The sequence below is a fragment of the Polyodon spathula genome, chromosome 3 (genome assembly GCF_017654505.1).
Source record: "Polyodon spathula isolate WHYD16114869_AA chromosome 3, ASM1765450v1, whole genome shotgun sequence".
NCBI lineage: Eukaryota > Metazoa > Chordata > Actinopteri > Acipenseriformes > Polyodontidae > Polyodon > Polyodon spathula.
In genome coordinates this window covers 576,748-585,255 of record NC_054536.1, presented here as the reverse complement: position 1 = coordinate 585,255, position 8,508 = coordinate 576,748, and the positions used below count along the sequence as shown (strand labels likewise).

At 42.7% G+C, this 8,508-nt stretch overlaps 1 protein-coding gene across 2 annotated transcripts in view; it reads right to left on the bottom strand.

The window, feature by feature from the left end:
* Nucleotides 1–7,324: 7,324 nt before the first annotated feature.
* Nucleotides 7,325–8,508, bottom strand: part of LOC121309804 (CTD small phosphatase-like protein) — a 47,071-nt gene continuing 45,887 nt past the window's right edge. For both annotated transcript variants that reach the window (XM_041242968.1, XM_041242969.1), the window contains 2 exons: nt 8,183–8,368; nt 7,325–7,493 (listed from right to left, as the gene is read on the bottom strand). In XM_041242968.1, the coding sequence (XP_041098902.1) occupies nt 7,368–7,493; nt 8,183–8,368 (312 nt within the window). In that variant the 3' untranslated portion in view covers nt 7,325–7,367. The remainder of the gene's footprint in view (nt 7,494–8,182; nt 8,369–8,508) is intronic.

Sequence of the window (8,508 nt, the reverse complement as noted above, 5' to 3'; positions counted from 1 at the left end):
TTTTAATTCGGCATCTTAAACTTCTAAAACGTCTCATGCATTTTGCTATGTGTGTCTGTGTGTTCCTTTTCTGTTACTATTTTAAATTGCTTGCATGTGTGGTCTATGAAGTCATCAGTTAAATTAGACAATCACTAATTTGCCTATATTGACAGATTTTCAGTTCCAGTGGTTTGTACCCGTGGTCCTGTAATGTGGCACAGAAAGATGATTACCAGGTAGTCTCCCTTCACTTTGAGCAAAGCATCTTCTTTTCTTTCCTGAAATAAAATCAACATTAATGGTTCTCCTATAGAACTCGTATTTAGCCCAAGAAGAGAGTCTGAAACCAATGATGTGCATGCACTGTATACAAGTACAAGCTGCCACAGGTAATGTGTGTCCTCCTGAATGTGTGATGTGTTGGGTAAACGCACAAGGGTTTGCTCATTACTCAGCGGCTGCTGCAAGCCACAGCAATGTGCAACTGTTTAATGAAACAACTGTGTGAGATGAATTCACACCACCTGTATATTGTTAATTAACAGATATAGAACACTGTATAATTATAAACAAGTAGGAATTTAAAAGTGAGCAGAGGAGGGAGGAGGGTCAAGCTGCATCTGGAGAGCATCTATAATGAAGGAGTATTCGTTACTGAATGATGTAACCAGACGAGAGAGAGGAGCAGGGTCAAGCTGTACCTGGAAAGCAGCTACAATGAAGGAGTATTCATTACTGAATGATGTAATCAGAGGAGAGAGAGGTGCAGGGTCAAGCTGTACCTGGAAAGCAGCTACAATGAAGGAGTATTCATTACTGAATGATGTAACCAGAGGAGAGAGAGGAGCAGGGTCAAGCTGTACCTGGAAAGCAGCTACAATGAAGGAGTATTCATTACTGAATGATGTAACCAGAGGAGAGAGAGGTGCAGGGTCAAGCTGTACCGGGAGAGCAGTTACAATGAAGGAGTATTCATTACTGAATGATGTAACCAGAGGAGAGAGAGGTGCAGGGTCAAGCTGTACCGGGAGAGCAGTTACAATGAAGGAGTATTCATTACTGAATGATGTAACCAGAGGAGAGAGAGGAGCAGGGTCAAGCTGTACCGGGAGAGCAGTTACAATGAAGGAGTATTCATTACTGAATGATGTAACCAGAGGAGAGAGAGGAGCAGGGTCAAGCTGTACCGGGAGAGCAGTTACAATGAAGGAGTATTCATTACTGAATGATGTAATCAGAGGAGAGAGAGGTGCAGGGTCAAGCTGTACCGGGAGAGCAGCTACAATGAAGGAGTATTCATTACTGAATGATGTAATCAGAGGAGAGAGAGGTGCAGGGTCAAGCTGTACCGGGAGAGCAGTTACAATGAAGGAGTATTCATTACTGAATGATGTAACCAGAGGAGAGAGAGGTGCAGGGTCAAGCTGTACCGGGAGAGCAGTTACAATGAAGGAGTATTCATTACTGAATGATGTAACCAGAGGAGAGAGAGGAGCAGGGTCAAGCTGTACCGGGAGAGCAGTTACAATGAAGGAGTATTCATTACTGAATGATGTAACCAGAGGAGAGAGAGGTGCAGGGTCAAGCTGTACCGGGAGAGCAGTTACAATGAAGGAGTATTCATTACTGAATGATGTAATCAGAGGAGAGAGAGGTGCAGGGTCAAGCTGTACTTGGAAAGCAGCTACAATGAAGGAGTATTCATTACTGAATGATGTAACCAGAGGAGAGAGGAGCAGGGTCAAGCTGTACCGGGAGAGCAGCTACAATGAAGGAGTATTCATTACTGAATGATGTAATCAGAGGAGAGAGAGGTGCAGGGTCAAGCTGTACCGGGAGAGCAGTTACAATGAAGGAGTATTCATTACTGAATGATGTAATCAGAGGAGAGAGAGGTGCAGGGTCAAGCTGTACCGGGAGAGCAGTTACAATGAAGGAGTATTCATTACTGAATGATGTAATCAGAGGAGAGAGAGGTGCAGGGTCAAGCTGTACCGGGAGAGCAGTTACAATGAAGGAGTATTCATTACTGAATGATGTAACCAGAGGAGAGAGAGGTGCAGGGTCAAGCTGTACCGGGAGAGCAGTTACAATGAAGGAGTATTCATTACTGAATGATGTAACCACAGCAGTGATAATAGAGGATTCATTGAGGAATACTGTAATCAGAGCAGTGATAATGAAGGATGATTCATTGAAGAATGCTGTAATCAGAGCAGTGATAATGAAGGAGGATTCATTGAGGAATGCTGTAATCAGAGCAGTGCTAATGAAGGAGGATTCATTGAGGAATGCTGTAATCAGAGCAGTGCTAATGAAGGAGGATTCATTGAGGAATGCTGTAATCAGAGCAGTGCTAATGAAGGAGGATTCATTGAGGAATACTGTAATCAGAGCAGTGATAATGAAGGATGATTCATTGAGGAATGCTGTAATCAGAGCAGTGCTAATGAAGGAGGATTCATTGAGGAATGCTGTAATGAGAGCAGTGCTAATGAAGGAGGATTCATTGAGGAATGCTGTAATCAGAGCAGTGCTAATGAAGGAGGATTCATTGAGGAATGCTGTAATCAGAGCAGTGATAATGAAGGAGGATTCATTGAGGAATGCTGTAATCAGAGCAGTGATAATGAAGAGGATTCATTGAGGAATGCTGTAATCAGAGCAGTGATAATGAAGGAGGATTCATTGAGGAATGCTGTAATCAGAGCAGTGATAATGAAGGAGGATTCATTGAGGAATGCTGTAATCAGAGCAGTGATAATGAAGGAGAATTCATTGAGGAATGCTGTAATCAGAGCAGTGATAATGGAGAGGATTCATTGAGGAATGCTGTAACCAGAGCAGTGATAATGAAGAGAGGATTCACTGAGGAATGGTGTAATCAGAGCAGTGATAATGAAGAGGAGTGTTGAACTCTGATGTAACCGAGGTAGGAATAAAAACAAGCTTAAATCAGAGTGCTTAGTTAGATCAGGGAAAGAAAAGACTTCTATATCCTCTAATCTCCAAAATATGCAAACATACAATAATGGCTTGCTTGCTGTTCTAAGTTTAACTGTTGGACCAGTTGGAAAGGGCCAAACTACATCGGCAAAAACTAGAGACCTTTGGAGAATTACCCCTGGGGTCAAAACAAGCCTTGCAATTCCTTGCAACATGTTACAGTGAGTTTATGACTTTAAAAAGAGAAGCACTGCAGAAGCTGGGCGTAAAAGTAGAACATTGTGAAAATCCTTAGATTCTGCTCAACAGTTTTGTGTAAATGGTTTATTTGATTTTTTTGTTTTTGTTTTTATAATTCAAAAATCAGAAAAAAATGCAGGCAATTTCAATGTTCCATGGAAACCAAAAAGTAAAACAAAGCCAATTCAATTTCAATGAAAGCAATTAAAAACAAAAGCAATGTTTGTGTCTCAACATCACCACTTCCACACCAAGTGTTTAGTGATTATTACAGGAGCATGTATGATACAGTAAAATGATATTAGTCATAAAACAGTGTTTTTAAAAAGGTGCTTTAATATGACATGTCATTGTCTGGAGGATATGACACAAAACTGTGAAACGCGTCACTGAAAACATGAGACCCAGTAAAGCTCTTCTACAGTTAAAACCCTGCACTCTGCAGCAGCGGCTCCAAACACAGAATAATAAGAATAATACAGAACAAAGCGCTCGACCGCTACATTCACACATGCAAATACAAAATAAAATAGAATACAAATAAATGAGATCTCTGTTGTGGGTATTACTCAAAGCCAAGTGCCTTCTCGTTAACGTTCACAAAGTGAACACCGTTCTTTCCCAAATCCGCTAACGCAGTGGTTTCCAATGACACACTATAGACTTGTTAAGGAGTTTCTGAAAACCCCATTACAATCTACAATGGCTATCAATCATGTGAAGCATTTACAAACGGCAAAAACTCCTTCTACAAACATTCTCATGACTTACTGCGAGGGCCTTTTGTTGCACACTCATTTTGAAACACAGAACTTTGTAGATATTTGTATTCCTGTTTCCTGGGTCATCAATGAGCCATGTTGTCTAGGCAGGGAATCTGCAACACATATCATACTGCAGCTTGTTCTGCAACAGCAGTGCTTGAAACAGTACAATTATTATTAGATTACTTTTCAATCCGTAAAATGTTCAGACTCCTGGGGCCCCTCTGGATTTTATACATCAGAAGTACGTGCAAGCCATTCCACATAAGTGCCAGCGCTAGTTATTTTATACCCAAAACAGATTAAAAAACACAATTAAAAAATCTATTTAAAGTTGTTAAAAAGGTGGTGCGTGTCATTATGAACCGTGTCATTATACCGCAGTTAGTATGTGAGAAACAGGAGTTTTCCTGGAGAGACTGGGCTGAGTACATACAGAGCATGATAGTGTACAAAGATAAAGCACGCAGCTTGCACATAGCGTGCACGCATGTAAATCAAACAAAGATACTGAAGAACTGACAATACCACCATCGTATCTGGATCCTACCGGATTGACAGCAATACGCCGGAAAATACCTGCAAAACAGACTGACCTCCAAATATCTTTATCATATAAATATATAGTTTATTGTTTTTATACTGAAGGTTCGTAACACTGTCTGCTGTAGAGAGCTTTACTGTGCACACTGAGGAAGATGCACCTACAGTATCTGACAACATGGGTATACAACCTTTAAAAAAAAAAAAAAAAAAAACCCCAAGGAAGCTGAAGTGAGCAGGAAGCAGGAGCGCCTCATGAAGCAGTCTGTCTTGCGACTTCATTGCATACAGTGGTGATGCATGTCCAGGCGCAGGCACAGCGGTGAGGAACAGTTTCATCAGCTGCTGGTCGACTCCACTGGGTGACGGTGCGCTCGCAGCAGCACCAACAAAAATACAAAATCCAGCTTCATTCACCAGCTTGCCCCCAAGGTGGCTTCTGTATGAATCTCCACAAAACGGAAGATCAATGAACGAATGCACAAGAAAAAAGAGGCTCATTTTAAATAATGAAAGGATCCATTTGCAATTGTGTACCAACACTAGGAGGCACACTTTCACATCCTCTCTTTGCAAAAAAAAAAAAAAACACAAAAAAGAAAAACATCATATCCTGCTGAGCAACAGCAGAACAAAACATAATCTGTGTGCCATCGCGGACCCTTGGTTATCAAAGCAATCCTCACTATTTACCAGCTTTAGAAATGCTTGAGAAATCTCCAACTACAAGAGCATTTGCTATTTGCTGCTGTATTTGTAATGATGCTCCTATAATCTCTATATAAGGATAGGGAGTGCGCTCTGTGTATTTGTAATGATGCTCCTATAATCTCTATATAAGGATATGGGAGTGCGCTCTGTGTATTTGTAATGATGCTCCTATAATCTCTATATAAGGATATGGGAGTGCGCTCTGTGTATTTGTAATGATGCTCCTATAATCTCTATTTAAGGATATGGGAGTGCGCTCTGTGCATTTGTAATGATGCTCCTATAATATCTATATAAGGATAAGGGTGTGCGCTCTGTGTATTTGTAATGATGCTCCTATAATCTCTATATAAGGATATGGGAGTGCGCTCTGTGTATTTGTAATGATGCTCCTATAATCTCTATTTAAGGATATGGGAGTGCGCTCTGTGCATTTGTAATGATGCTCCTATAATATCTATATAAGGATAAGGGTGTGCGCTCTGTGTATTTGTAATGATGCTCCTATAATATCTATATAAGGATAAGGGTGTGCGCTCTGTGTATTTGTAATGATGCTCCTATAATCTCTATTTAAGGATATGGGAGTGCGCTCTGTGTATTTGTAATGATGCTCCTATAATCTCTATATAAGGATAAGGGTGTGCGCTCCAGCTCATTGACAGAGTGCCTCACAGGCTTGTCACACTCAGTCAGACATTGTGACACTTAACGCTCACTGGGTGCTTTTCTGTAAAATGGCACCAATTTAAAAACAAATCCATTGGCCTACTAATTCATTCCCAATCCTGTCCGTGATTCAGGGATTTTTATTATTTTAAATTTTTTTATCAAAAGGGTTTTGTGTTAAAATAACGTTAATGAAAAGGAGCTACAACAGCAATTGCACATGCATTCTTGTCTTTCAAAGTCCTTGAAGGCTATAGTGACACCAACACAGCTCTACAGATAATAAACTGCTGAAGAAATAAAAGCAGCTCCACAGAACGGGGTGAACCTGAAGCCAATTTAAAAGAAACCCCCTTCACAAGACTGTGTGGAGACATGTACCCAGCATCCACAGATAAAAACAAAACACATTTAGCATCAACAGTGCTTTATAAAGAGACACTGTCATTTCTTTTAAAGCATAGTCATTAAAAGACAAGTCCTCTGGAAATATGCTGTGTACAAAACGTAACTTTTCCCCCATTAAAATCAACATCTGTAAAAGGCACTTCATTCAGTAAGAGAAAAAGAAAGAGTCAGGTAAACAACTACAGATCAAGTAGAAACTGCCTGCACAGCAAGAAAAGGACAACAAAAATATAAATGAAATTGTCACAGTACTACCCAAAACACTTTTTTCCTTTTCTTCTTTTTTGGGTAAATATAAAAAGAACTTAATAAAAGGATTGAAAAATCTGATGTCCGTATCGGATTTAAAAAAAACAAAGTGTTTTTTCTCAGCCCGTTACATTTGAACTACAAATGTATTGTGTCCATTATGACTTCAGGATGTGTGTCTCCATTTTAGAACTGAGCACACACTGCTGTCATCTCGGGTTGAACAGGAAGATCTGCAACAGAGCTGCTTCTCTGCGACACAAACCAACAGCAGCCCTCTTGAGCTCTGTGCTGGATACGACATGAGGCCCTCGTGGTTCTGGAGTCCTACTGGGGGGTGGAGAAGGGGGCTGGGCTGGTGGTGGTGGTACTGGAGCCCTTGAGGGGGTGGAGGAGGTGGGTGGGCTCACCAGTGGGGTTGGTGGAAGAGGGGGCTGGGCTGGGGTCAGTGAACTCTTGACTCCCCCACCTCCTCCACCCAGAGGGGTGGGTCCCCCGACCCCTTGAGGGGCCCAAGACCTCGGGAACTCCCCCACCTCCTCCACCCCCGGGCCCAGAGTCACCAAGCCCTCGGGGACTCCCCTCACCTCCTCCACCCACCCGAGGGTTGGTGGACCACCTCCTCCCCCGACGTCGGACCACAGCCCCACCAAGACCTCGGAACTTCCCCTACCTCCTCCTCCCCTGACCCGACCAAGTGGACCACCAAGACCTCAGGAACTCCGTTCACCTCCTGGAGCCCGAGGGGGGGGGGGGGGGGGGGGGGGGGAGGGGACGGGGGGGGGGGGGCATGGGGGGGGGGGGGGGCTGGTTCTGGAGGGGGGGGGGGGGGGGGGGGGGGGGTCTCTGTCAGCGCTACCTGCTTCGGAGGTTCTGAAGCACACTGTACACGTCCTCCTCTCTGCTCAGTCCTTCAAAGAAAGGGATCAGATCCATCAACTCTGTATCTGTGATGTCATCGAACCACGACTGCACAGGGACCTGGCGACAGGTGGGAGGAGGCAGAAGGAGGATTATTTTTGTATTTAAATATTTGTATTGAATTGTCATTAATATATAACAAGTAACAAGCTTGTTAATCATCTGTTACTGATTATCTCAAGAGAAACTGTCTAATTTATCATTATTACTCAATGAACCAGAAGAGACCGATCATTAGACAATTCTTCAAAAGGTTGAAGAGCAATATGAAATCATGGCCATGGATTGAAACACGGCCCTGTACTTTAGAAGCATCTGCAAGGTCATCAGTGCACAGACCAGATTCTGACAGACAGATGTTTATGTCATTGTTTGGTCCCTGTACCAAAATCTGACAGTGTACCATATTCTGACTACACACCCCTACTCCCTGCAAGAGGATACAGTCTAACATGTCAGTACTGAATGTTGAATATATCTAGTTGTGCAATGCCTTTGAGGTCTTAATGAAATGAACGTCCCTTTGCTCACTTACTGGGTGATTCCACTTCCGCAGTACAGGTGAGTAAATAGTCACAGACACTTGGAAAGCTGACACTACAAGTACAGCCCCTCAGTCTTCTGGTATACAAAGTAGGATTGCAAAAATTAAAACACACACACACACAGACAGACAGACACAAACACCCCCACGCACAGACAGACAGACAGACACAAACACCCCCACGCACAGACAGACACACACTTACTGCATTTTCTGGATGGAAGATGTAGGATGCCGGTGAATTGTCCACTATGATAACTTTGCTGAGCTCTCTTCCTAATCGACTCAGGTCTTTGACATAGTTCCCTCTGTGGAAAACGCAGGATTCTCTGAATAATCTGGCTCTGAACACACCCCATTGATCCAGCAGGTCTGCCACTGGGTCTGCATACTTAAAAACAAGAGCACAAGAGACCGTGAGCACTGTGCAATGAAACTACAAGTTATACAGGTAAAAACAGTCCAGCAACTAATGATGCTTAAACACAATGGAATCTCTTCAAACCAAATCGATGGGACTATTGTGGGAGC